Source organism: Gracilinanus agilis, chromosome 2, assembly GCF_016433145.1.
Source record: "Gracilinanus agilis isolate LMUSP501 chromosome 2, AgileGrace, whole genome shotgun sequence".
NCBI classification, from domain to species: domain Eukaryota; kingdom Metazoa; phylum Chordata; class Mammalia; order Didelphimorphia; family Didelphidae; genus Gracilinanus; species Gracilinanus agilis.
Window position 1 is genome coordinate 459,155,779 of NC_058131.1, and position 27,535 is coordinate 459,183,313.

The 27,535-nt window shown below is 36.5% G+C and overlaps 1 protein-coding gene across 8 annotated transcripts in view; it reads right to left on the reverse strand.

The window, feature by feature from the left end:
• The window catches only part of GPHN (gephyrin), a 787,688-nt gene that overhangs the window by 564,166 nt on the left and 195,987 nt on the right, over nt 1–27,535 (reverse strand). For all 8 annotated transcript variants that reach the window (XM_044664832.1, XM_044664830.1, XM_044664831.1 and 5 more), the window contains exon 2: nt 19,248–19,326. In XM_044664832.1, the coding sequence (XP_044520767.1) occupies nt 19,248–19,326 (79 nt within the window). The remainder of the gene's footprint in view (nt 1–19,247; nt 19,327–27,535) is intronic.

Genomic DNA, 27,535 nt, shown 5'->3' on the forward strand with positions numbered 1-27,535 from the left:
TATCATCAGCAAAGAGTGATAGCTTAGTCTCCTCCTTGCCTATTTTGATACCTTCAATTTCTTTTTCTTCTCTAATTGCTATTGCTAGTGTTTCTAGTACTATGTTGAATAATAGAGGAGATAATGGGCATCCTTGTTTCACTCCTGATCTTATTGGGAAGGCTTCTAATTTATCCCCATTGCATATAATGCTTGTTGATGGTTTTAGGTATATATTGTTTATTATTTTTAGGAAGGATCCTTCTATTCCTATACTTTTCAGTGTTTTCAATAGGAATGGATGCTGTATTTTGTAAAAGGCTTTTTTAGCATCTATTGAGATAATCATGTGATTTTTGATTGTTAGACTGTTGATATGGTCAATTATGTGGATGGTTTTCCTAATGTTGAATCATCCTTGCATTCCTGGTATAAATCCCACCTGATCATGGTGGATGACCTTCTTAATTACTTGTTGGAGTCTCTTTGCTAATATTCTATTTAAGATTTTTGCATCTATGTTCATTAGGGAGATTGGTCTATAGTTTTCTTTATCTGTTTTTGGTCTACCTGGCTTTGGAATCAGTACCATATTTGTGTCATAAAAGGAATTTGGTAGGACTCCTTCTTTGCTTATCATATCAAATAATTTGTATAGTATTGGGATTAGTTGCTCTTTGAATGTCTGATAGAATTCACTTGTGAATCCATCAGGTCCTGGTGATTTTTTCTTAGGGAGTTCTTTAATGGCTTGTTCAATTTCTATTTCTGATATGGGATTATTTAGGTATTCTATTTCTTCTGCTGTTAATCTAGGCAATTTATATTTTTGTAAATATTCATCCATATCTCTTAAATTGTTATACTTATTGCCATATAATTGGGCGAAATAGTTCTTAATGATTGCCTTAATTTCCCCTTCATTATAGGTGAGGTCTCCCTTTTCATCTCTAATACTGTCAATTTGGTTTTCTTCTTTCCTTTTTCTAGTACTTTGTCTATTTTATCTGTTTTTTCAAAATACCAGCTTCTAGTCTTATTTATTAATTCAATAATTCTTGTACTTTCGATTTTATTAATTTCTCCCTTAATTTTTAGTATTTCTAATTTAGTTTTCATCTGGGGGTTTTTAATTTGCTCGCTTCCTAATTTTTTGAGTTGCACGCCCAATTCATTAATCTCTGCCCTCCTTAATTTGTTAATATATGCACTCAAGGATATAAATTTCCCCCTGAGTACTGCCTTGGCTGCATCCCACAGAGTTTGGTAGGATGTTTCATCATTGTCATTCTCTTCAATGAAATTGTTGATTGTTTCTATTTCTTCTTTGACAATTTGGTTTTGGAGAATCATATTGTTTAATTTCCAATTGGTTTTTTTTTTTTTTGAAATATATATTTTTTTTTATTTTTTATAACCCTTGTACTTCGGTGTATTGTCTCATAGGTGGAAGAGTGGCAAGGGTGGGCAATGGGGGTCAAGTGACCTGCCCAGGGTCACACAGCTGGGAAGTGGCTGAGGCCGGGTTTGAACCTAGGACCTCCTGTCTCTAGGCCTGACTCTCACTCCACTGAGCTACCCAGCTGCCCCCTTCCAATTGGGTTTTGATTTGCCTGTCCAGGTGCCCTTACTGATTATTATTTTTATTGCATTATGATCTGAGAAGGTTTCATTTATTATATCTGCTCTTTTGCATTTGTTTGCCATGATTCTATGCCCTATTACATGGTCAATTTTTGTAAATGTGCCATGTGCAGCTGAAAAGAAGGTGTATTCCTTTTTGTCTCTATTTATTTTTCTCTATATATCAATTAGATCTAATTTTTCTAGGACTTCATTCATCTCTCTTACCTCTTTCTTATTTATTTTTTGGTTTGATTTATCTAGATCTGAAAGAGGAATATTTAGATCTCCCACTATTATGGTTTTACTATCTATTTCCTTCTTAAGCTCTGCCAGTTTCTCCTTTATGAATTTGGATGCTATACCACTTGGTGCATATATATTGAGCAGTGTTATTTCCTCATTGTTTATACTGCCTTTAATCAGGATGTAATGACCTTCCCTGTCTTTTTTAATCATATCTATTTTTACTTTGGCTTCGTCAGAGATCATGATAGCCACTCCTGCCTTCTTTTTCTCATTTGAAGTCCAAAAGATTTTGCTCTAGTCCTTGACCTTAAACCTGTGTATGTCCACCCACCTCATATGAGTTTATTTTAGACAACCTATGGTAGGATTTTGGTTTCTGATCCACTCTGCTATTTGCTTCCGTTTCATGAGCGAGTTCATCGCATTCACATTCAGAGTTACAATTGTTAGTTATGTATTCATTGACATTTTTGTATCCTCCCCTAGACCCACTCCTTCTTATTACACTATTTTCTTTTACACCAGTGGTTTGCTTTGAGCCGGTATCCCTTATCCCCTCCCTTGATTGACTTCCCTTTCTGCCCCCTCCCTTGTTGTTCCCCTATTTTTGTTTTTTAAAGACCAAGTGGATTCCCTCCCCCTTCTTCTCCCCTCCTTTTTTTGGCCTCCTCACTCCCCTGCTCCCTTTGGTTTATCCCTTCTGACTTTCTCAGTAGGGTTAGATAGAATTTTTTATCCGGATGGATAATAAAGCTACTCTTCCTTCTCTGGGTTGATTACACTGAGAGTAAGGTTTGATTATGCTCTCTTCCTCTCCTTCTTATAGTATTATTTATCCCCTCCCCTTCCCATGCCCTCTTTGTGTGTAATAGAATATCTTATTTTTCTTATTTACTCGGATTTTTCTTGGTGTCCCCTACTATTCCCCCCCTCTTTCCAACCCCCCATGTCTTCTTAGACCATTTAGTATCCTGTCCTCTCCCTATGAATTATTCTTCTGGTTGCTATAATAGTGAATATTATCATAGTGTATAGAGTTCACTACAGAGAATTATACATAGCATTTCTCCACCTAGTAATACAGATAATTAGATCTTATTTATGCCCTTAAAGAGTCAAGCTTAAAAGACTATGAGTTTTCTTTCTTTTCCCTCTGTTTCTCATTTACCTTTTCATCTTTCTCTTGATATTTGTGGTTGAGTGTCAAACTTTCCATTTAGTCCCGGTCTCTTTTGTGCAAAAACTTGGAATTCTTCAATTTTGTTGAATGCCCATACTTTCGCCTGAAAGTATATGGTTAGTTTCGCTGGGTAGTTGATTCGTGGCTGAAGGCCCAGCTCTCTTGCCTTTCTGAATATTGTATTCCAAGCCTTGCGTTCTTTTAGTGTTGAGGCTGCCAGATCCTGTGTGATCCTTATTGGTGCTCCTTGATATTTGAATTGTCTCTTTCTGGCTTCTTGTAAGATTTTTTCTTTAACTTGAAAGCTCTTCAATTTCGCTATTATGTTTCTGGGTGTTGGCTTTTCTGGGTCCAGTGTAGAGGGTGTTCTATGGATCCTTTCAATGTCTATATTGCCCTCTTGTTGTAGAACTTCAGGGCAATTTTGCTGAATAATTTCTTTAAGTATGGAGTCCAAGTTTCTATTAATTTCTGCCTTTTCTGGAATACCAATGATTCTCAAAGCTGTCTCTTCTAGACCGGTTTTCTTGGTCTGTCACTCTGTCATTGAGATATTTCATGTTTCCTTCTATTTTATCCGTCTTTTGACTTTGTTTTATTTGTTCTTGTTGTCTTGATGGATCATTGGTTTCTAAATGTTCGATTCTAGCCTTTAAGGACTGGTTTTCGGCTTTAATGTTTTGGTTTTCGGCTTTGATGTTTTGGTTTTCGGCTATAATTTTTTGGTTTTCCTTTTCAATCTGGTCATTTTTGGTCTTCAGTTGACTTGTCTCACTTCCAATTGCAAGATTCTGCCTTTTAAACTTATTTTCTTGCCAGATTTCTTCCATCTTCCTCAGCATTTCATTTTTAAACTCTTCCATAGCTTGTGACCAGCTTTCATTTTTTGGGGGAGGTTTGGATTTTTGTTTTCCCTCCTCTGTTGTCTGGATTTTCTCTGTGTAGAAGTTGTCGAGTGTTCCAGATTTTCTCTTGATAGTCTTTTTCTTCTGGACTTCCTTATTGCTGGCCATTGTTGGCCCCGCCCCTTTTCAGCTTTGTCTTTGCACTCAGGGTCTGCCTGCAAGCTCCCGGGGGCTCTGGTCTCCTTGTCCTCGGGGTCAGGCCTCCTGGTAGTTCCCGGTCTGCCCCTCTGCCCGAGGTTCCTTCAGCAGTCTTTGGGGCTGCTTCCACTGCCGTGCTCTGGTCTGCACTGGGTCCTCACTGGAGGTCCAAGCCTGGGCTGGAGATCTTTATTCAAGCCTAGGGCACTGCCTTTGCCTGAGCAGATGCTCTTAGGGCACTGCCTTCACCCCTGCTGAAGGTAGTGAAAGTCCATGGGCTGGAGATGTTTATTCGCACCTGAGGCAATGCCTTCAGCACTTGGGAAGGGCCGAGTTTTAGAGGCCTTTGTCCCGGCCTGAGGCGGTGCCTTCACCCATGTGGATGCTTGGGGAAAGTCCCTGCACAGCCCCAGCCACCTGGGGTCCCTCCTCTTGCAGCCCACAGGTACAAGCTCAGGGGCTGCCAGTGATTATCTGGTTGCCCCAGTCCTGTTTTCACACTTGAGTGTTGGCCTTGTGCAACAGTGTGGGGGGTGGGGGAGGGGCTTCTTCCTCTCGTGTTTTAGTGAGAGCTGTTTCACCCCTTTATAGCGTGGAAATGCCCCGATTCTGTGTACCTTCAATGCTGCGCCCTGTTGTGGGGTTCCTTTGTTCTTCTGGACTCGTTTTTATTTCTCCTTGAGGGGTCCTGTATGCTTCGGTCAGGAGAGATCGAGCAGCTGCTCCTTACTCTGCCACCATCTTAACCGGAAGTCAGTCCTATAATTCTTAAATAATCTCACTTCAACCTATCTTCCACTTTTTTATCTTCTTCAACTTTTTTTCATTCTTTTGATTTTGCTTTATTGTTTTTTTTGATATTGCTTAGTCATTAGTTTCCACCTAACGAAATCTAATTTTTATGGAATTAATTATTCAGTGAGCTTATATATATATCTTTTTTCCATTTGGTCAATTCTGGTTTTTAATTATTACTTTCTTCAGTATTTTGTGTACCTATCTTACCATTTTGTTCTCTTTTCATAATTTTCTTTCATCACTCTGATTCCCCCCCACCCCCAATTTTTCCTCTATCATTCTCATTTATTTCTTTAACTCAGAAATTCTTGTTAGGTAAATAAGAAACAGAGGGGAAGGAAAGAAAACTCTTATTTTTAAATTTGACTCTTTAAGGGCTTCAATAAGATCAAATTATTTGTATTCCTATATGGAGAAAAATTATGTGTAATTTTCAAAAACTGTATTCGCTATTATAGTAACTAGAAGAATTATTCATAGGGAGAGGTTGGAGTACTAAATGGTCCAAGATGATATGGGGAAAGGGGAGGGGAAAAGGGGAGTGAATTGTAGATGGCACCAAGAGAAACTTGAATGAATAAGAAAAATGGGATAGTCTGTACCACACGAAGAGGCATGGGAAAAGGAAGGGATGAATACTATTATAAGACGGAGAGGAAGAGATCATTAAGAGGTAATATTTAAACCTTACTCTCAGCAGAATTAACCCTGAGAGGGAAGAGTAGCTAAATCCATTGGGATATAGAATTCTATCTAACCCTACTGAGAAAGTCAGAACGGATAAACCAAGGGGAGCAAGGGAGTAGGGAGGACAAAAATGGGAGGGAAGAAGAGGGGGGAGGGAATTCATCAGGCTTTAAAAAATAAAAAGAGGGGAATAATAAAGGAGAGGGTGGAAAGGAAAGTAAATCAAGGGAGGGGACAAGGGGGGCTGATTTAAAACAAACCACTGGTTTAAACGGAAACAGAGTAAGAAGAAGGGGTAGAACTAGGAGAGGATACCAAAATGTTGGGGAATACACAACTGATAATTATAACTCTGAATGTGAATGGGATGAACTCACCCATAAAACGGAAGCAAATAGCAGAGTGGATCAGAAACCAAAAGCCTACCATATGTTGTCTAAAATAAACTCATATGAGGTGGGTGGACATACACAGGTTTAAGGTCAAGGACTAGAGCAAAATCTTTTGGACTTCAAATTAGAAAAAGAAGGTAGGAGTGGCAATCATGATTTCTGACAAAGCCAAAGTAAAAATAGATCTGATTAAAAGAGACAGGAAAGGTAATTACATCCTGATAAAAGGCAGTATAGACAATGAGGAAATAACAGTACTCAACATGTATGCACCAAATGGTATAGCATCCAAATTCCTAAAGGAAAAACTGGCAGAGCTCAAGAAGGAAATAGATAGTAAAACTATACTAGTGGGAGATCTAAATATTCCTCTTTCAGATCTAGATAAATGAAACCAAAAAATAAATAAGAAAGATATAAGAGAGGTGAAAGAAATCCTAAAAAAATTAGATTTAATAGGCATGAGGAGAAAAATAAATAGGGACAAAAAGGAATACACATTCTTTTGAGCTATATATGGTACATTCACAAATATTGACCATGTAATAGGGCATAGAAACATCGTAAATAAATGCAAAAGAGCAGAAATGATAAAAGTAAACATTTCAGATCATAATGCAATAAAAATAATAATTACTAATGGCACATGGATAGGCAAATAAAAACTAATTGGAAATTAATATGATTCTCCAAAACCAGTTAAAGAAGAAATCATAGAAACAATCAATAATTTCATTGAAGAGAATGACAATGATGAGACATCCTACCAAACTCTGTAGGATGCAGCTAAGGAAGTCAGTAATCAGGGGGAAATTTATATCCTTGAGTGCATGTATTAACAAATCAGAGAGGGCAAAGATCAATGAACTAGGAATGCAAATTAAAAAACTAGAAAGGGAACAAATTAAAAATCCCCAGCTAAAGACCAAATTAGATATTTTAAAAAATTAAATGAGAAATCAATAAAATTGAAAGTAAAAGAAATATTGAATTAATAAATAAGACCAGAAGCCAGTTCTTTGAAAACAAACAAATAAACAAAATTGACAAATTACTAGTCAATCTAATGTAAAAAAGGAAAGAAGAAAACCAAATCATCAGTATCAAAGATGAAAAGGTAGACCTCACCTCTAATGAAGAGGAAATCAAGGCAATCATTAAAAACTATTTTGCCCAAATTATATGGCAATAAATATAGCAACTTAGGTGAGATGGATGAATATTTACAAAAATATAAATTGCTTAGATTAACAGCAGAAGAAATAGAATACTCAAATATTCCCATATCATTAAAAGAAATTGAACAAGCCATCAAAGAACTCCCTAAGAAAAAATCCCCAGGACCAGATGGATTCCCAAGTGAATTCTATGAAACCTAGAACAACTAATTCCACTACTATACAAACTATTTGACATAATAAGCAAAGGAGTTCTACCAAACTCCTTTTATGATACAAATATGGTACTGATCCCAAAGCCAGGTAGATCAAAAAGAGAGAAAGAAAACTACAGACCAATCTTAATGAACATAGATGCAAAAATCTTAAACAGAACACTAGCAAAAAGACTCAAGCAAGTGATCATAAGGGTTATTCATTATGATCAAGTGGGGTTTATACCAGGAACACAAGGATGTTCAACATCAGGAAAACCATTCACATAATTGACTATATCAACAAGTAAACCAAGAAAAACCACATGATTATCTCAATAGATGCTGAAAAAGCCTTTCACAAAATACAACATCTATTCCTATTGAAAACACTGAAAGTATAGGAATAGAAGGACCTTTCCTAAAAAAATAAACAGTATATATCTAAAACCACCAACAAGCATCATATGCAATGGGGCTAAATTAGAAGCCTTCCAAATAAGATCAGGCATGAAACAAGGATTCCCATTATCACCTCTATTATTTAAGATTGTACTAGAAACACTAGCAGTAGCAATTAGAGAAGAAAAAGAAATTGAAGGTATCAAAATAGGCAATGAGGAGACTAAGTTATCACTCTTTGCAGATGATATGATGGTCTACTTAAAAATCCTAGAGAATCAACTAAAAAGCTAGTAGAAATAATCAAAAACTTTAGCAAAGTTGCAGGATACAAAATAAATGCACATAAATCATCAGCATTTCTATATATTTCCAACACACTAGAGCAGCAAGAGGTAGAAAAAGAAACACCATTTAAAATCACCCTGAACAATATAAAATACTTAGGAATCTATCTACCAAAACAAACACAGGAATTATACAAACATAACTACAAAACACTTTCCAAACAATTAATACTAGATCTAAACAATTAGAAAAACATTGATTGCTCATGGGTAGGAAGAGCTAACATAATAAAAATGATCATTCTACCCAAATTAGTTTACCTATAGTAAACTATAGGTACTATAGTACCTATAGTCCATACCTATCAAACTACCAAAAAAACTTTTTTAATGAATTAGAAAGAACTATAACAAAGTTAATTTAGAAGAACAAAAGATCAAGAATATCAAGGGAAATAATGAAAAAAAAAACCATGAAGGAAGGTGGCCTAGCAGTCAGATGTTAAATTATACTATAAAGCAGTATCAGATGTTAAACTATACTCCTCGTGATTTCCTTAATTCTGTTGAGAGTACCATCATCTATTCTTTCCCAATCTTGAAGCCATATTTGACTACTCCTTAGTTTTCTTTGAAGGACCATAATCCATCCTTCCTAATGGTGGATCTGTCCAAGGCTCTGTCCTGGAACCTCTTCTGTATTTATTTATTAACTTAGTGACCTCAGTATCTCTCATGAGTTTAATGATCTCTATAGAGAAAACTACTACATCTACATAACCAGACCTCTTTATAAGCATACCAGCCAACTTTTCCAGACTAACAACACATTATTCCCCCTCAAGCATTTTCCAGGCCAGTCAACTAAGCCTACTCTCCCTACTACATGACATTTCAGCTCTAGTCTCTATGCTTTCACATAGGTTGTCCTTTATGCCTGTAATAGTCTCCAAATCACTTTAATCTCCTAAAATTCCTTCAAGTTTCAGATTGGTTTGCTACATTCTTACATGAAGCCTTTTTACTGTGGCTCTATCTATCCTCACACCTCTGCTAAAAACAAGCAAAGTAAAACAAACAAACAAACAAACAAACCCAACAACTATTGTGTAATTTTTGGTACATATACTTGGTATTTACTTATCTGGGTACATACTCATACTCCCCCAAATCTTAAACCATCATAGAATGGAAGCTCCTCAACAGCTGGGATTCTTTCAGTTTTGACATAGTATTCCCCATACTTGGTATAGTGTCTGCACAAAGAAAGTACTTAACAGATTCTTGTTAAACTAAGTTGTTGAAGTATCCTCAAGGATCTTGGAGTTGAGAAACCAAGAGAAACAATGAGGTATTATAGAAAGCATGGTAAAGTTGAAGTTACAGGATACAGGTTTAAATTCTGTGTTTGATACTTACTTCCAAAAAAGCCTTGAATAAGCAAATTAACCTCCCTAGGCTTTACTTTCCTCTATAATGAAAGGGTTGGACTAGGTGCCCCTGAGGCACTTTCTAGCTCTAGATCTTTTATCCTATAAAATAATAGGTACCTAGACTCTTTGTACATAGGCATTTTAATGGGGAAAAATGTTGTGTAGGAAGTCAGGAGAACTCAAAGCTCTAATACTATATCTGACCCTTATTAGACATATGACCATTAGCAGATCACTTAATATCTATTGAGTCTTAGTTTCCTAATATATAGAATGGGGATAATAACTCCTGGAATACCTACCTCACAAGGTTAACTTAAGTATCCTATGGGATAAGGCATGCAAAGTCCTTTGGAAATCTTCAAATGCATGCTAGCTATATTAATTCAGTTTGTTCATTTTCAGTGCTTCTTCACTTCTCTAAGACTAAGCTGAAGAGTAAGTATCAAACTGTTTTGGTAGAGGGAATTTACTCACTGTGAGTTCTCTATATCAAAGTAATCTTATACCTTGTTCAAAAAACATCAGTTCCCCTGCCCTTAAATTTTTTAATATTTGTTGCTTTAGATGAGACCCTTAATAAATGTTTATTGAAATCTTTCCTTTCCCAGAGATCTGACAAGTATACTATTCTGTGTTCACCTAATTTATTTACAGTTTCCTTCTTTATATTTAAGTCTTTCATCCATTCTGAATTTATCTTAGTGTATGGTGTGAGATGTTGATCTAAACCTAATCTCTCCCATGTTGTTTTCCAATTTTCCCAGCAGTTTTTGTCAAATAGTGGATTTTTGTCCCAAAAGTTGGGCTCTTTAGTTAGAGAAAATTACAAAATGTAAAATAAATAATTTTGATTATATTAAATTAAAAAGTTTTTATACAAAGAAAAACAATGCAACCAAAATCAGAAGGGAAACAACAAACTGGGAAAAAATCTTTATAACAAAAAATTCTGACAGAGGTCTAATTTCTCAAATATATAAGGAGCTAAATCAATTGTATAAAAAATCAAGCCATTCCTGCTCTCAGGAACAGGCCCTGGTGACCCCAGGTAGCTGCCAAGGACTTAATGGATGCCCCAAGCTTGTTCTAGCTCTTGTGCGCTGGCTTTGGCACTGTAGGTGGTATGGGGTGGGGGAGGGGGTTGCTCTACTTGCGTTTTAGTGAGAGCTGTTTCACCCCCTTATAGCATGAAAATGCCCCAATTCCACATACCTTTAATGCTGCGCCCTGCTGTGGAGTCCCTTTGTTCCTCTGGATTTTTTTTTTTAAACCCTTGTACTTCGGTATATTGTCTCATAGGTGGAAGAGTGGTAAGGGTGGGCAATGGGGGTCAAGTGACTTGCCCAGGGTCACACAGCTGGGAAGTGGCTGAGGCCGGATTTGAACCTAGGACCTCCTGTCTCTAGGCCCGACTCTCACTCCACTGAGCTACCCAGCTGCCCCACCTCTGGATTTGTTTTTATGTCTTCTTGAGGAGTCCTATATGTTTCGGTTAGGAGTGGTTAAGCAGCTGCTTTTTACTCAACCGCCATCTTTACTTAATTAGGCTGGCAATTTGGAACTATGCTCAAAGGGCTATGAAAAAATGCCTGCCTTTTGATCCAGCCATACCATTGTTGGGTTTGTACCCCAAAGAGATCATAAATAAACAGACTTGTACGAAAATATTTATAGCTGTGCTTTTTGTGGTGGCAAAAAACTGAAAAAGGAGGGGATGTCCTTCAATTGGGGAATGGTTGAACAAATTGTGGTATATGCGGGTGATGGAATACTATTGTGCTAAAAGGAATAATAAACTGGAGGAGTTCCATGTGAACTGGAAAGACCTCCAGGAATTGATGCAGAGCAAAAGGAGCAGAGGCAGGAGAACACTGTACACAGACTGATATACTATGGTAAAATCGAATGTAATGGATGTCTGTACTAGCAGCAATGCAATGACACAGGATAGCTCTGAGGGATTTATGGTAAAGAACTCTACCCACATTCAGAGAAAGGACTGCAGGAGAGGAAACATGTAAGAAAAACAATTGCGTGAACACATGGGTTGAGGTGGACATGATTGGGGATGTAGACTCAAAACTACCACACCAATGCAACTAACAACAATTTGGAACTAGGTCTTGATCAATGACACATGTTAAAACCAGTGGAAATGTGCATCGGCCATGGGTGGGGGGAGTGCAGGGGGTGAAGGGGAAAGTAGGAGCATGAATCATGTAACCATGTTAAAAATGAATATTAATGTTTAAAAAAAAGTATCTGAAAAAAAAACAAGCCATTCCCCAATTAATAAATGGACAAGAGTCATGAATAGGCAATTTTCAGATAAAGAAATAAAAAGTATCAATAAGCACATGAGAAAGTGTTCTAAATCTCTAATAATTAAAGAAATGCAAATCAAAACAATTCTGAGGTACCACTTCACACCTAGCAGAATGGCTAAAATGATAGCAGGAGAGAGTAATGAATGTTGGAGGGGATGTGGCAAAATTGGGACATTAATGCACTGCTGTTGGAGTTGTGAACTGATCCAACCATTCTGCATGGCAATTTGGATCTATGCCCAAAAAGCAATAAAAGAATGCCTGCCCTTTGATCCAGTCATACCGTTGCTGGGATTGTACCCCAAAGAGATCATAGATAAACAGACTTGCACAAAAATATTTATAGCTGCGCTCTTTGTGGTGGCAAAAACTGGAAAGCAAAGGTATGCCCTTCAATTGGGGAATGGCTGAACAAATTGTGGTATATGTTGGTGATGGAATACTATTGTGCTCAAAGGAATAATAAACTGGAGGAATTCCATGTGACCTGGAAAGACCTCCAGGAATTGATGCAGAGTAAAAGGAGCAGAGCCAGAAGAACATTGTATACAAAGATTGATATACTGTGGTAAAATCGAATGTAATGGACATCTGTACTAGCAGCAATGCAATGACCCAAGACAATTCTGAGGGATTTATGGAAAGGAACGTTACCCACATTCAGAGGAAGAACTACAGGAGTAGAAACACAGAAGAAAAACAACTGCTGGGACACTTGGGTTGATGAGGGCATGATTGGGGATGTGGACCTGAAAAGACCACAGCCATGTAACTATCAATAATGTGTAAATAAGTCTTGACTGACCACAAATAATAAAACCAGTGAAAATGCGAATTGGCTACAGGGGAGGGGGGCGGGGGGTTGAGGGGGTGAAGGGGAAAGTAAAAACATGACTTATGTAACCATGGAAAATTTTTCTAAAAATAAAAAATTATTAAAAAAGTAAATGTTTATTGATATACTGATATGTAATTATAGAGTTGTATGTTCTAGGTAGGAACTGTGCATATTTGAACTCTAAAGAATCTTTCATTGCATCATACCCTGGGTTACCTTCGAATTTTTTGTGGGGTGCAATTTAAAAAATAAAATAATGTCTACTTCACCTTCTACAGAGATGATGTATCAAATTTCTATCCCTTTTGGACAAAGAGATGGCTTTAGAGCATCATTTCTTCTGAACTACAGGCATGACTGAGTTTTTCTCAAACAGCCAATATTTTGGATTAAAGGATTTGTAGCCAAATAGTAAAGAAATTGTTGAAAGATAATTATATAATTTTCTCAAATTCAATGATATTATGACAAACACTAACATTCTGGCTTAATTAATGTCTTAGATTTAGCAAAGCTTTGGTACTAGCAAACAAAATAAAACCCTATATTGTAAAAAAAAACTGTAGAAGTAGGAGAAATGCTAGAAGAAAAATGTGGGAGGATGAAGAAAATAAGAAATTAACTAAAAATTATAAAATTAAATCTTATTAAACAACTTATACAGAAACAAGTATATAGTTTCTTAAAATGCTGTATGAGAATACTATGAACACTAAACATTTTGGGAAGTATTATTTATTTATGGCTGCCTGGCACTTTTGAGAAAGTCAGTTCACCATAGTAACTTGTATTTTATGTAAATGATAAGTACAGGCTATAGCTAATGTTAAAAATGGGACTTGGGAAGAGGGGGTACACATACACACCCACCCACCCACCCACACACACACACACACACACACACACACTGACCTCTATGTGAGTGCTACTAATAGAAGGCTATGGCTCTCCCACCTGACAGGCCCTGCTGGACTGAGCCTGCCAGTTGTCTCCTTTCAACAGTTGCCCAGGCAGGGAACCACTGAGAAGTTGTGTGTATTGTCAACTTCTCTAGTTCTTCAACCTGGGGTTGGTTTGAAGGTTGATATGGGCTATTAATGCACTGATTGGATAATGCTATGAGTCTGACTGCGTGACTCTCTTGCCCTTCCTAATGGCTTTAGATATATTCACCACTCAGAAATGGTACTTCAATCTTTGACTTGGTATCAAACAACCGTATTTAATTCTGGCTTAACAGGGTTAGGAACAAGGGAAAGGATAGAGGATCTGTGAATACTATTGCTAATTATCTAAGGAGATGATCAAAGCTATAGAGGTTGCTGGATCAGGTAGAGGCTAGAGCTTCTTCACCCTCTCACTAACTCCAGCGTGACTTGGCTGGAGCCAAGCTAAAGAATAGGGAAGGCTATTTATGATCTTGAATGACAGAGGTACTGCTCTCCCTCAGCTCTATTGATGGTAGATAGAATAGCTCTCTAGGTCTCTCAGGCAAGGAAATTGAATTGCAGATATAGGGCCTACCCTCCCTCTCTTGAACCTCCCACCACCCAAGATTGCTCCAGAATGAGCTGTCTTGTGCTGTGCATGATAGGTATTTATAGGGTTGGCTCCAACTGACTTCCGGCCCTGGCTCACAGCACCTGGGTATATTCTGAGGTCTCCAACAGACAATCTTGTTACTCAAAGTGGTATCCATCTTGTTCCAGAAATTCATTATAACACTAACTAGGGTTGTTTTCCAGTTGTCAATGCTGCTTTTCCCTTTTACTTAATGAATGCTATGATCCAAGGTACAAACACTGTTCAATCAAGAAGAAAAGGGTACAATGGGTAAGAAGGCTATGTTTTCAGTACCTCCAAAAGAATCAGGGAACCTCCATAACAAGTAGCAAAGTTGCTGAAGTAGATAGAAGGCGGGAACATTTTAGGATGGCATGTCTCAGAGATTTATATTTGGATACAACTATTCTCTGCAGTATTGACTTTCATTTTTAAATGCTGAGGGTAACATTCAAATTTCAAAAGCAATTATGTAGAAAGTTTTTGCTGAATTTATGGTCGGTAAACTTCTAAATTACATACTATAATTCCAAGTTGGTCACTAATGCTTAAAGAAGAAATATATTCTTTTGCTAAAAGCAGCTATTTACAGCCATTTACTGTAGTAAGACAGTAATAATGCAATGTTACAAAGAGAATCCTAAAAGAGGGATTTAGACTGAAAAAAAAATAGTATGGTTACAAAATTGCTATGGAACATTTTGTGTTTTAAATTTTGAAGTTATAGACAATACTTTTTTTCTACAGAGAAAAGAATTTCATGTTTTCCATAAATGCTCTAAAGATTATTTCACAATATATTGAATGATACAATGATAATGTTTTGACAATCCTTTGCACCTTAATGAAATGTTAATTTCTGTAAAAATAACACAGTCACATTTACAAGTTAGATCTGTATAAAAAACACCACTATGAACAATTTTAAAATACCAAGCCTATTCAGGAGGATATTGTTAAAATAATAGCTTAGCCAGGATATAAGACCCAAGTTCTCTGCTCTATTAGAAAAAGACTCCACTGTTCCTCACTACAGAAAATTTAAAAGGCTAAACCCTAGTTTAATATAGCAACAATATGATTAACATAAAAGCTCATATAATTTAGCAATTTATAGCTTGCAAAGGCATTATGCCCAAAGAACTCTATGCTAGGGAAGCACAATTACTTTTTCATTTATTTATCTATTTATTTATTTTTGAGGAGAGGAAAATTCATAGAGGATAAATGATTAGCCAAAGGTTACCTAAGTGCTTGAGCAGAAAAATTAACTCCGGTCTTCTGAATTCTACATGGTCTTAAGTATTTTTCATTACATTATTTGATCTATTCATATTTACCACATTGAAAATGGGCTCTGAATAACATTCTATTCTGTTCTTTTCCTTCTCTTTCAAAGCTCCAAATCCTCCAAAAGTTAACAGCTTCTTTACAACTTTTTTTCAGCAACAACTACCAGGTAAATGAACACACTATTGTTTGCTGAAATATTTATATTCTGAATCCGCAAATTTGTGTATAATACCCGAGATAATAACCTTGAGCAGTTAATAAATAAGGTGTTTTTGTTTTTTGTTTGTTTGTTTTTTTCAAAATAAGCTTTGCTGCAAGGATATTTCCAACATTTTTCTTTTTTCCCTAATATTGCAATAGGTGGATAGTTTGATTTTATTCATTCATTCAAGGATTGGAAGATACAGTCTGCTAAGCCAAAAGGCTTACAATTTTGAAGTTGGGTGGAGAAGGGGAAGCTATTTTAAGCAAGCTTCACTATGATTACAAATATTAACTGAGGATCTGGAGAGACCAAATAAACCAGATTTTAAAATAAATGCTTTTACTAATATAAACTTTCAGGAAGGATAAGCAAGCAAATATTAAAAGGGGGGGCACTTAGGTGCAAGATAAAAATGGCTCACATGAATAAACAATATTGCCCCTGAGGTTTGAAACTAAACTAAACTAAAAACTAAACTCCCTTCTAAGAAACACAGGTTTATATAGGATTCACCAAAAAGCAGATCTTAATTTAGCTTCCCCCCATCCAGAACTCCATGACTATAGCCATATGTTTAAATCATTAATGCCATCCATCTTATTATTTCCCTCTTAAGGCCGAAACCTGGGCAGCAGAAGCTGAGGTAGTAGGGGACCCTAAACCAGGGAGGCTGAATTTACAGCAGGAAAGGGGTTAAGAGAGCATCCACCTTCCAGGTTTCTGAAGAGATGGGCCTTCCTTTGAAATTTGGTGCATTAAGAATAGCTGTCTGGGATTCCCAAATGAAAGTAATTCAACATCTAGCTCCTGGCAGCTTATTCTGCTCACCTGATTTACTTTAATCATATCTGAATGCTGAATTCACATACTAGGCAGCTACAGGAACTAAATCAAATCTTTCCTTTCTTAAAGAAAAGCTCCTGGTTCAGAATACAAATCTTAATTACTATCAGGCTACATGCATCAGCATTTCCATAAGCCAAAGTCTTGGGCTCCTAGTTAGGGTGCTCTCGCTGTATTGCCACACTAGATCTTCTTGTAATCTATATACTCATTAGCTCTCAAAGGTCTTCTCCTCACAACTACTCTTTTCAAAGGGAAGGGCAGAGGTGAGCCATAGGATATAAGACCAAAGTCCCAAACAATACAAACTTAAATGTACTAACTGCAAAGGAAATATACAAAGCAAAGGCTATAAGATAGGAAGGAAAAGAGAAATTTCTAAGAGGACTTGGGTGAGTTTCATGGAGGTCTCTCTTGGGTTTGGCTCTAAAGGAACAGAAGGATCCCAATAGGAGAAGCTGGAGAGGCGAGTGATGTGCAAAGGCCTCCCCTGTTTCTGAAAATCACTAAACTGACAAAAAATTTGTGCCAGGCATGGAAGTCAGCAAAGTGGAAGCTGCTTAAAGCTTTGCTAAGATCTACTCACATCCAACACAACTATTCAGTAAACTAATACAGGTATAATGAGAGTGAACCATTCAATGAATACATAATCACAGGGGCAACTACAAAATTATAAGAAACTTTAAAATGACCATTGCTCAGAAAAGAGGATGTTCCTATTGACAGTACCTGAAAAAAATTACTACTTTTTGGAATGGGCATATTTATTGAGATTTCCTCCTAAATAAAACTAATCTCAATCCAACATTAACAATGAATCTTGAAGATCCTTAATGGTGATGGTACTTTACCAGCTCAAATAAAGAGATAAAAAACAGACTGCTTCTGTCCAGTGATCTCTTTTAAACAACAGATTTCTGGCAAGGTAAGAAAATGTTAATTTAAGAACATTGGTTTAAAAAAAATCAGTGTCTATAAATTGCTTATTTTGTACCTATGAAGTAGTAGAGATAAACTTAGATTTTTCTTATATTAGAGATTGCTATGTTTCATTAGCACTGCTGGTACATTAAGTATCTGCTGGTAGGGTGTGTAATGAATATGGTATTAGGTTTAAAAGAAAAGTATAAAATTCATGGAAAATAATACAATTCATTATTACTCTAATATTCCTCCGAAATTTTTCACAGTTTCTCAATTACTTAAGTCCACCCTGAATGTAATCTTTAAACACAGGGATTATACTAAAATATATATAATTCCCTTGTACCGAAGTATGTACCTTACAAGTAATACAACAGTGTAACAATTTATTTTGTTCAAACAGGTTTTCAAGAAATAACAGCTTCATTTTCATATTCCAAAAAATAACTTACACACACACACACACACACACACAACATATGCACCACCATCATAACTAGTGAATAAATATAATATATACCTGGTCTAAGTAATTAATAAAAAGGTAGGGGAAGAGACTGTCAGTCTCAATAACACCAGAACAGGGGTTCACAACCTTTTTTTGAGTCATGGAACTTTTTGGCAGTTTCATGAAGCCTAGGAATCCCTTCTCAAAATAATGTTTTTAAATGCATAAAATAAAATACATAGGATTATGCCAATTTCTGTTATGATGTACATAATGAGGGGAAGACCGTCTTAGTGGATAAACAGCTTCAAGGACAGAAAAACTTGTATTCAAATCCACAGTGTTGAAATGCTATGTGAATCTGGGCCAGTCATTTAACCTCCTAGTGCTTTAGGCAAGAAGACTTATAAAACAGTCACAAAACTGTCCCCATTCCCTTGTTCCTCCAAGACAGTCAGTTTCTTCGTCCTACAATTCCTTTTAATAGTGAATGCCCAGAGTCAGTTCCTACCCCTATAAATGCATTATTAAAGAAAAATAAGGATAACTTGCCATAACTCATTTGCTTTTGCACGATTTACTTGACTTTGACAATTTTAAGGACTCTCCCCTCCTAAGAACATTTAGAAATCATCCTGTCAGTCCCTCCTACTCCACTCCAGTTAAAGGTGCACCTATCAAAAAAATTCACTCAGCTGGGAACAGGGAGAAAATATTAAGATACCATGTGTGTTAAATGACTAAGAAGTAAAATTACAAAGAGCAAAATGCATACCAAAAAAAAACCAGTAAACAACCTTTGCCTAATGATACTTCATAAAACACATAAAACATGTTCAAAAGGAATGAAAACTATTTCAGTTTCCTCCCAAATATAATATATTCATATTAACTTTACATTTTAGCAATGTAGAGTCATTAGTTTTTGTCCCTGAAAGTTATATTATTAGCCATGTCAAGCAACCCTACTTTTCCAATATTCTCCCAAGCTCTAGTCTTGTTTTGTTTACTTTAAAAATTACACACACACACACACACACACACACACACATCCCATCAGTTATAAATTGTGCAAGCATATCACGTATATATATATAATGTGTATGTTATACATTCCAATACATAAGAAAAGCCTCCATTAGAATAAATCAGCATGAATTATAGATCCTCTAAATATGGTGTCACTGTAGTTTTAGGAATAAGCAATGAGCCTCAGACACTTCCCAGCTGTGTGACCCTGGGCAAGTCACTTGACCTCCATTGCCCACCTTTAACACTCTTCCACTTAGGAGCCAATACACAGAACTTAAAGGTTTAAAGAAAAAAAGAAGAAGGAATGAAAAGCCATTACTCACAGTGAAGGATCTTGGACTAAGTCTTTGAGGTTTATCCCACTTCGGTCTTCTGCAAGGTTCCGAAAGCAACTGTCACTCACTAAAAAAAGAAGAGGATGCCCATTATCACCTCTATTATTCAACATAGTACTAGAAACACTAGCAGTTGCAATTAGAGAAGAAAAAGAAATTGGAGGTATCAAAATAGGCAACAAGGAGACTAAGCTATCACTCTTTGCAGATGATATGATGGTCTACTTAAAAAATCCTAGAGAATCAACTAAGAAGCTGGTAGAAATAATCAACAACTTTAGCAAAGTGGCAGGATACAAAATAAATGCACATAAATCATCAGCATTTCTATATATTTCCAACACATTAGAGCAGCAAGAGGTAGAAAGAGAAACACCATTTAAAATCACCCTAGACAATATAAAATACTTAGGAATCTATCTACCAAAACAAACATAGCAATTATACGAAAACAACTACAAAACACTTTCCAAACAAATAAAACTGGATTTAAACAATTGGAAAGCCATTGATTGCTCATGGGTAGGATGAGCTAACATAATAAAAATGACCATTCTACCCAAATTAATTTACCTATTTAGCGCCATACCTATCAAATTACCAAAAAACTTCTTTACTGAATTAGGAAAAACTATAACAAATTTCGGGCAGCTGGGTGGCTCAGTGGATTGAGAGCCAGGCCTAGAGACTGGAGGTCCTAGGTTCAAGTCCGGCCTCGGACACTTCCAGCTGTGTGACCTTGGGCAAGTCACTTGACCCCTATCGTCCACCCTTACCACTCCTGGGCTAAGGACGGTCCCTAGCCTGGATGAAAAAGGAGGAGGGTTGGGCTTGGGGCTAGCAACCCCACCCTGTAAAAACTACATCTGCTAAGGAAACTGCAACCTAAAAAGTAGGGGCAGCTGGGATAGCTCAGTGGATTGAGAGCCAGGCCTAGAGACGAAAGGTCCTAGGTTCAAATCCGGACTCAGACACTTCCCAGCTGGGTGACCCTGAGCGACCCATTGCCTACTGGTTGTGGCCCTATACTCCTAGAATGGAGTCCCAGGATTAAAAAAAAAAAATAACAAATTTCATTTGAATAACAAAAGATCAAGAATATCAAGGGAAATAATGAAAAAAAATGTGAAGGAAGGGGGCCTAGCAGTACCAGATATTAAACTATACTATAAAGCAGCAGTTATCAAAACAGTATGGTACTGGCTAAGAGACAGAAGGGAGGATCATTGGAATAGACTTGGGGTTAATGACATCAGCAAGACAGTGTATGATAAACCCAAAGAGCCCAACTTTTAGGACATGAATCCACTATTTGACAAAAACTGCTGGGAAATTTGGAAAACAATATGGGAGAGATTAGGTTTAGATCAACATCTCACACCCTACACCACTATAAATTCAAAATGGTTGAATGACTTGAATATAAAGAGGGAAACTATAAATAAGTTAAGTGAACACAAAATAGTATACCTGTCAGATCTCTGGGAAAGGAAAGATTTTAAAACCAAGCAAGAGTTAGAGAAAATTACAAAATGTAAATTAAATGATTTTGATTATATTAAGCTAAAAAGCTTTTGTATAAACAAAAACAATGTAGTCAAAATCAGAAGGGAAACAACAAATTGGGAAAAATCTTTATAACGAAAAACTCTGACAAGGGTCTAATTACTCAAATATACAAGGAGTTAAATCAATTGTATAAAAAATCAAGCCATTCCCCAATTGATAAATGGGCAAGAGACATGAATAGGCAATTTTCAGGTAAAGAAATCAAAAGTATCAATAAGCACATGAGAAAGTGTTCTAAATCTCTAATAATTAGAGAAATGCAAATCAAAACAACTCTGAGGTATCACCTCACACCTAGCAGATTGTCTAAAATCAAAAAAGGGGAGAGTAATGAATGCTGGAGGGGATGTGGCAAAATTGGGACATTAATGCATTGCTGGTGGAGTTGTGAACTGATCCAACCATTCTGGCTGGCAATTTGGAACTATGCTCAAAGGGTTATAAAAGAATGCCTGCCCTTTGATCCAGCCATACCATTGTTGGGTCTGTACCCCAAAGAGACCATAGATAAACAGACTTGTACAAAAATATTTATAGCTGTGCTTTTTGTGGTGGCAAAGAACTGGAAAAGGAGGGTATGTCCTTCAATTGGGGAATGGCTGAACAAATTGTGGTATATGCTAGTGATGGAATACTATTGTGCTAAAAGGAATAATAAACTAGAGGAGTTCCAGGTGAACTGGAAAGACCTCCAGGAACTGATGCAGAGTGAAAGGAGCAGAGCCAGAAGAACATTGTACACAGGGACTGATATACTATGGTAAAATCAAATGTAATGGACTTCTGTACCAGCAGAAAGCAATGACACAGGATAGCTCTGAGGGATTTATGGTAAAGAATGCTACCCACATTCAGAGGAAGAACTGCAGGAGAGGAAACATATAAGAAAAACAAATGCTTAAACGCATGGGCTGAGGAGGACATGATTGGGGATGTAGACTTGAAACTACTATACCAATGCAACTAAGAACAATTTGGAACTAGGTCTTGATCAATGACACATGTTAAAACCAGTGGAAATGTGCATCGGCCATGGGTGCAGGGAGAGTGGGGGGGGGGGTGAAAGGGAAAGTAGGAGCATGAATCATGTAACCATGTTAAAATGAATATTAATAAATGTTTAAAAAATTTAAAAAATCATGGCTAGAAAACCCTTTTCATTCTTTGGGGAAGTAATATCTTTTCAAATTTTGTTTCAAAATACTGTACTAGGAGAAAGAAAGGCAAAGAAAGAGAAATGGAAGCAAATATTTAAAAGTTTGAAATATTCTTTGCTATATTTTGTTAGGGTCCGAGTAATTGACCACCCAAGGAACACACAGAGACAGTGCAATCCAAGCAAAGGGAAGTCTTTATTTCTAGCTTGCGCTAGCGGAGCTCAGCCAAGGATCTCCAAGGTGAGGTAATCAGGATGGAGTTTATATATGTTTCAGGGTTTCAGTTTAATGCTTATGAGAAAATAGGACTTCACTTTGAAGAAAGGGTCTCGATCTGGTGCTTACAGGGCTTTGCTTTGAAGATGAGGAAACAGGACTTTTGCCCCAAAGATGGTGAGGTGCAGACATACTTGGGGACCTTGTAATTCCTGGAACTTTGCCGGGAACATTCTGTAGTTACACGACAAGCAGGTATACAGGGTGGGGGTCAGTTGACCAGTTTTAGTTTTAATCATTTACTTCAATTTGAGAAAAATAATTAAGAAATACTTTTAAAAATAGAAAATAGGTGAGAAAAATTATAAGGAACTGAACTGAAGAGGCTGACTGAAGAGAAGGGGATGAATATGAGCTTTATTATAGAGAAAGAATATATGAAACTAATTTGATGTGAAGAGTAAGGGAGAAGGAAGAACTGAGAATGAATGAAAAGGATGTGAACTAGGGTGATTGAAAGGATGGTGATGATAGAAACAAGGTAGAAAAAGATAGGAATCTGAGCCCAAGATGAAGAAACTGAAACAGCAAATAAAGCTGGATTCCTCATTATAAGAAATGCTGTATAAATAAGTATAACTGATTCTCCCTGCATATACTTTTACATATAAGAACTCTAATCCTTAATACACACACACACACACACACACACACACACACACACACACACACACACACAAATACTGATCAGAATGAGTAATGGATGAAAAAAGTCATATCTATTAACATCTAAAAAGGATTATACTCTTAGCTTGAATAGAGATAATAGGAATTTTAATATTTACTATAAATCTGGGAAAGAAAAAGGCTAAATAAAAGATGTGTGCAGTATATTTAGTTCCCACTTCTCTAGTGTGTCATAAGTTATTGTAGCAACTACTGAATAGAGCAAAAATGCATGAAACTTTAACTTTCAACAAATCAGCCAGCCTCTCACAAAACATTTCATCATCTGAATAAAAAATAACCCTTAAAAGAATAACATTTTGTAAAGTCACGTTGCTCAGAAATTTTGCACTGTAGCTAAGAATTATTATTGCCATGGGAATACCATATCACTTGAGCACAAACACAACCATTGATTTTACATGCACAGTTGGGTACTAAACAGCAGGTATGTGAATTCTTTATTGATTATACCTTTGCATAAAAATAAGCAAAACGGTATAGGCTAGCATAAATTTAAACATATCCATAACATTTAGCATTTGTTTTTCATTAACATTTTTCATAGATTTTCTTTTTAAACAAGCACTTTTAAATAGTATAAAATTTAGCAAATCTCTAAATTTTCATGAAGAATTATATACTTTTTACTTTTTTTTTTACTAGTGTGATGACGGATAGGAAGGAAAGCTAATAAATAATAGGTTAGGCAGAGCAGAAAAGACACTAAGGCATGGAATTGTAAATATACCTATATATGTATCTATCCAAAGATACCCATGCACACACATATATATGCATTCTTTTTTTAAATTGACCAAATCACCTCTAGATACATAGATATATTTTGTTCAGTATTGTAGCAACAGACCATAAGTCCTCTCACATCTCAAATAAATAGAAAATAAATTAAGCCTTCTAAAATGAGGTAGCATTGATTTTTTTTTTAAACTGGGCTCTCTTCCTTTAAGTAGACTCTTAGTTCATCAACCACTCACAAATCTGATTCTACTATTGATCTACAAGAGAGTTTTGAGCTACCCTATTTCTGACCTGTGCTATGTCTCCTGTCCTTTAGCAGTCTGATATCCTTTCAGTCCCTCTTTCAACCATATTAGTGCCATAGGCACATCAAATTGGCTTAAGACTCATTGCATCTCAGAATGGAGGCCAAGTAATTCACCAGCCTCACCCAGCCTGGTAGCAAGGATTACAGGTATGAAACTGTCATGGTAGGATTAATTATCATAAATTCCAATGAAGATGAAAATGTTTTGTAATTAAAAGTTATGACAAAATGTAAATAACTTATAACTTCAGTTTTAGTTGCTTTTAAAAATGATGATGATGATGATGATGATGATGATGATGATGATTTTAAACCCTTACCTTCCATCTTAGAGTCAATTCTGTATATTGTTTCTAAGTCAGAAGAGCAGAAAGGGCTAGGCAATGGGTGTTCAAGTGACTTGCCCAGGGTTACACAAGTAGGAAGTGTCTGCAGCCAGGTTTGAACCCAGGAACTCCCATCTCTTGGCCTGGCTCTCAATCTACTGAGCCACCTAGCTGCCCCCAGTTTTAGTTGCTTTTGACCTCCAATGCTGTTGATTTTCTATTTAAACTTTTACCTTCTATTTTAGAATCAATACTAAATATCTATTCCTATGCGGGAGAGGTAAGGGCCAGGCAACTAGAATTAAATGACTTGCCCAAGGTCACACAACTAGGAAGTATCTGCTGCCACATTTGAACCTAGGACCTCCCATCTACAGACCTGGCTCTCAATTCATTGAGACACTTAGCTGCCTTAGGGGCAGAGGAAAGTGTGAAAGGGAATTCTTTATTCTCTTTATCCATTTTGAGGTAACATTTGGTTAACACTAACTTAAGTACCCCTACTTAGCACCTCCCCAGACACTGGGTAAGACTGTTCACAAGTCATTTGCTAAAGTGGTTAACAATTCCATCAGTCAGGAAATTGTGAATCCTTTTGATGGAAGTTTACACCTCCAGAGGATGAGAAGTGGATCCCACAAGACACTAAGCCCCTTTGGCAGGGCTGGACAATTTGAAAGGTGTGATTGGCCCCTGTGAAGAGGGGAAAGGACAAGAGGTCACTATAAAAGGCCTGAATTTCTGGGCTTCAGGAGTCGTCTTCAGTTCGGGCTGCCTCTTGGAGGGAACTTGTGTGAGTGAATAGCTGGTTTTCCTTTCCTGACTTCTGGAGAGAGAATAATTCTGGTCAAGGGTTAACAGGTCGTGCTGGGCTGAGTTGAGCACCAGAGCAATATTTAGTGTGATAAGCTAAATATATTTACTCTCTTTTTGTATTTCTCAACTTTCACTCTCTTCACCTATTTTTTAAATAAAAACTATTGAAAGTCATTTTGACTTTAATATTTTAAATCAGGGAACACAATATTATTTATAATTTTCATATATTTTAGTCAAACCCTTAATTTTAATTCCTAACAAAGGGGCAAGTAGGGTTGTTGGTTTTTACCTAAGCAAATTAATTTATGTCTCCATGTCCTAGAGTTACATCATAAATTAATCTCAAGATTTATAATACCTAAATCCTGAAGCTCTATCCCTCCATATATATTTTCTTAATTTATATTAGCTGACATACCATTTCTTTTTCAACAGCAAATATAAAACCAGCCATTTGCTGATACAACGCATAGTCCATACGCATTTGTTAAGTATTATGTGCCAGGCACTATGTGAAGAATCAGGTTAAAAGAAATGCAAAAACAAGGTCCCTTCCCTTATGAAGTTTGGTTTCTAATGGAGACAATGCAAATAACTGCATCTATACAAGATATACTGAATGTAAATATAGGGTAATCTCTGAGAGTAGTTAGAACTCCTACTGCTGCTACTAGAAAGTCTCCTACAGAAGGTTTGACTTGATCTGAGTTTTCAAAGATACCAGAGAAGCCAGATGGTACTATGGAGGAGGGAGAGGATAGTGGCAGTCTAAGTGGAGAGAAGAGACACTATGAAGAAAAGGCGAGACAACACCAAATTATATTGTGTTTCTCCCCACTCCAAACATCTTTTCAGCCACCAAAGTGATATTTTTAAAACACAGGTCCAACCACATCACCTCCTACTCCTCCCCTGCCCCCTACTCAATAAAGGCCTGTGGTTCCAAATCACTTCAGGGATTAAATAAAAATTCTGTTTGGCATTCAAAACCCTTTATAACATAGCCTTCCTACTTTTCCACTCTTCTGACATCTTGCTCTATATCACGATTTTTAAAATCAGTGACACAAGGTTTCCCCCTTCATCTCTGTCTATGGATTTTTTTCAATTTTTCTTCAAGTCCCAACTAAAATTCCATCTTCTAAAAGAAACTTTTTCCAATCTCTCAATTCTAATGCCTTCTTTCTCCTAATTATTTCCTGTTTACACTGTATATATAGTATATTTGTACATTTTTGTTTGACTATTTCTCCCATTTAAAGCACTGATATACACCAGGAACTTAATAAATGCTTATTCATTGACTAAGGAGTAGAGGATGATATCAAGATTGTGAGCATGGAAAGATAGGGTTATACTCCACCATCACTTATTGGGAATGATGGGAAAGAGATTGGATCTGGAGGAGAAAGATAATGAATTCTGTTTTGGGCATGTAGAGTTTAAGATGTCTATGGGACATACAAGTCAAAATGTCCAAAAGTGAGTAATTGATGTGGGACCTGGAACTCAGGAGACAGCAGAACTGGATATATAGATTTGGGAATCATTTCCACAGAGATGCTAATTGAACCTATGAGAAATAAATGATGAAATCACCAAAAAAATTCATTAGAGAAAAAAAAAAGAGGCCAGGCCCAGGGCAAAACCTTGGGACCAAATGAGATGATATTTGTAAAGTGTTTAGTAGTACACACTTAATAAATACTTATTTCCTTTCTTCCTTTTTTCCTTCTTGTCTTGGAGAATATCTTATGGTTAGTGGACAATATCTGGGTGATGATCCTGGAAAGGAGACTGAATAGGAGCTGTTGGATCATTACAAAGAGAACCAGGAGAAATCAATATATCATGAAAACCTAGAGAGGAAATTGTCTAAAGTTAATTTGCAGAAATGAGAGGAGAGGAAGAGGGTTTTGATGGTAGATGGATTACTTCAAGTTAAGTCTAGGAAGGGAGGAGAGATAGAGAATGATAACAGGTGGGGAGGTGAGAGAGGATCAAGTTAGAGGTTTTTTAGGGATGAGGGAGAAATGAACATGCTTGGAGGCAGCAGGGAAGGATATTGGATATGAAAAACTTAGTTTTATTGATTTAATCATGTTCCTATTATTAAAATGACATCATGAACCTGTGACTGCTTGGTCCCTGGAATTCTGAGCAATATCAAAGTAATAAATTGGACATTTCAAGATTTAAAATTTATTCCCATTTTTAAAAAATTCTGAGATATATTTAACTACCACACATTATAAGAACACTGATACAATGACACTAGGTTATGTGGCTGGTATCTAATTAAGAATCAACACCAATATGTCACCAATTTGTTAAAATATTTAGCTAATCTACTCAGAATCATACCCAATACCAAAAAGGAGATTGTCTCTTAAT